This window comes from Helobdella robusta (assembly GCF_000326865.2).
Source record: "Helobdella robusta unplaced genomic scaffold HELROscaffold_25, whole genome shotgun sequence".
Lineage (NCBI taxonomy): Eukaryota > Metazoa > Annelida > Clitellata > Rhynchobdellida > Glossiphoniidae > Helobdella > Helobdella robusta.
Window position 1 is genome coordinate 932,163 of NW_008704310.1, and position 820 is coordinate 932,982.

An 820-nucleotide genomic window follows, 5' to 3' on the forward strand; every position below is an offset into this window, starting at 1 on the left:
CTCACAAAAATGACATCTTTTCATAATTATTTTGTGTTGCGCTGTTTGGTTCTCATATACGATAAATTTGAAACTACGTCGAAAGTTTTGCAGTGTCCAACGCTGTCTATGTCAAAAGTTCGTAAACTCGTAGAAAATCTAATGTTATCGCTTCATCAGAACCGATCCGATGAAACCTTTTCGTCTTTTTGGTTAAATACCACTAATGATGCAAAAATATTAAATATTGAAGATCCAAGTTTGCCACGGCAGCGAAATCGTCCGAAGCGTTTTACTGATAATAACGAAAATGTTCATGTATTTGACACTTCGCAATTATTTTTAAAAAAAATGTATTTAGAGATCGTAGATGCTGCTATCTCTTCACTTGACGCTAGATTCAATTCTGATGGTTTCAAAAAACTTGCCGATTTGGAATCAAAAATTTTACATGCAGCAACAACTGACAGCAGTCATTTAAATTATATTGCTGAATTATATCCAATTGTGTCAAAGGACAGACTGCATTTACATTTCAACATGTTTCGCGATATTTGTAAGCAACGAAATATATCTATTACCTCAGTCACAGACATTGTCAACGTTTTAAAAGATACAAACGGACACGGTTTGAATGAAATGCTTGAAGAACTTTCTCGACTTATTAAAATATTTCTTACAATTCCTGTGACCACATGCAGCTCAGAAAGATCGTTTTCTGTCCTTCGGCGCTTAAAAACTTATTTACGTTCAACAACCAGCCAGCAAAGATTAAATCATTTGGCCATACTACATTGCTATAAAGAACGCACCCACAATCTTCAATTGAAGACTGACAAAG

The 820-nt window shown here is 34.6% G+C and overlaps 1 protein-coding gene across 1 annotated transcript in view; it reads right to left on the reverse strand.

The window, feature by feature from the left end:
* Positions 1–820, reverse strand: part of HELRODRAFT_99753 (hypothetical protein) — a 10,638-nt gene that overhangs the window by 5,908 nt on the left and 3,910 nt on the right. Inside the window, exon 10 of the mRNA XM_009019631.1 lies at positions 128–176. Coding sequence (XP_009017879.1) covers positions 128–176 — 49 coding nt within the window. The remainder of the gene's footprint in view (positions 1–127; positions 177–820) is intronic.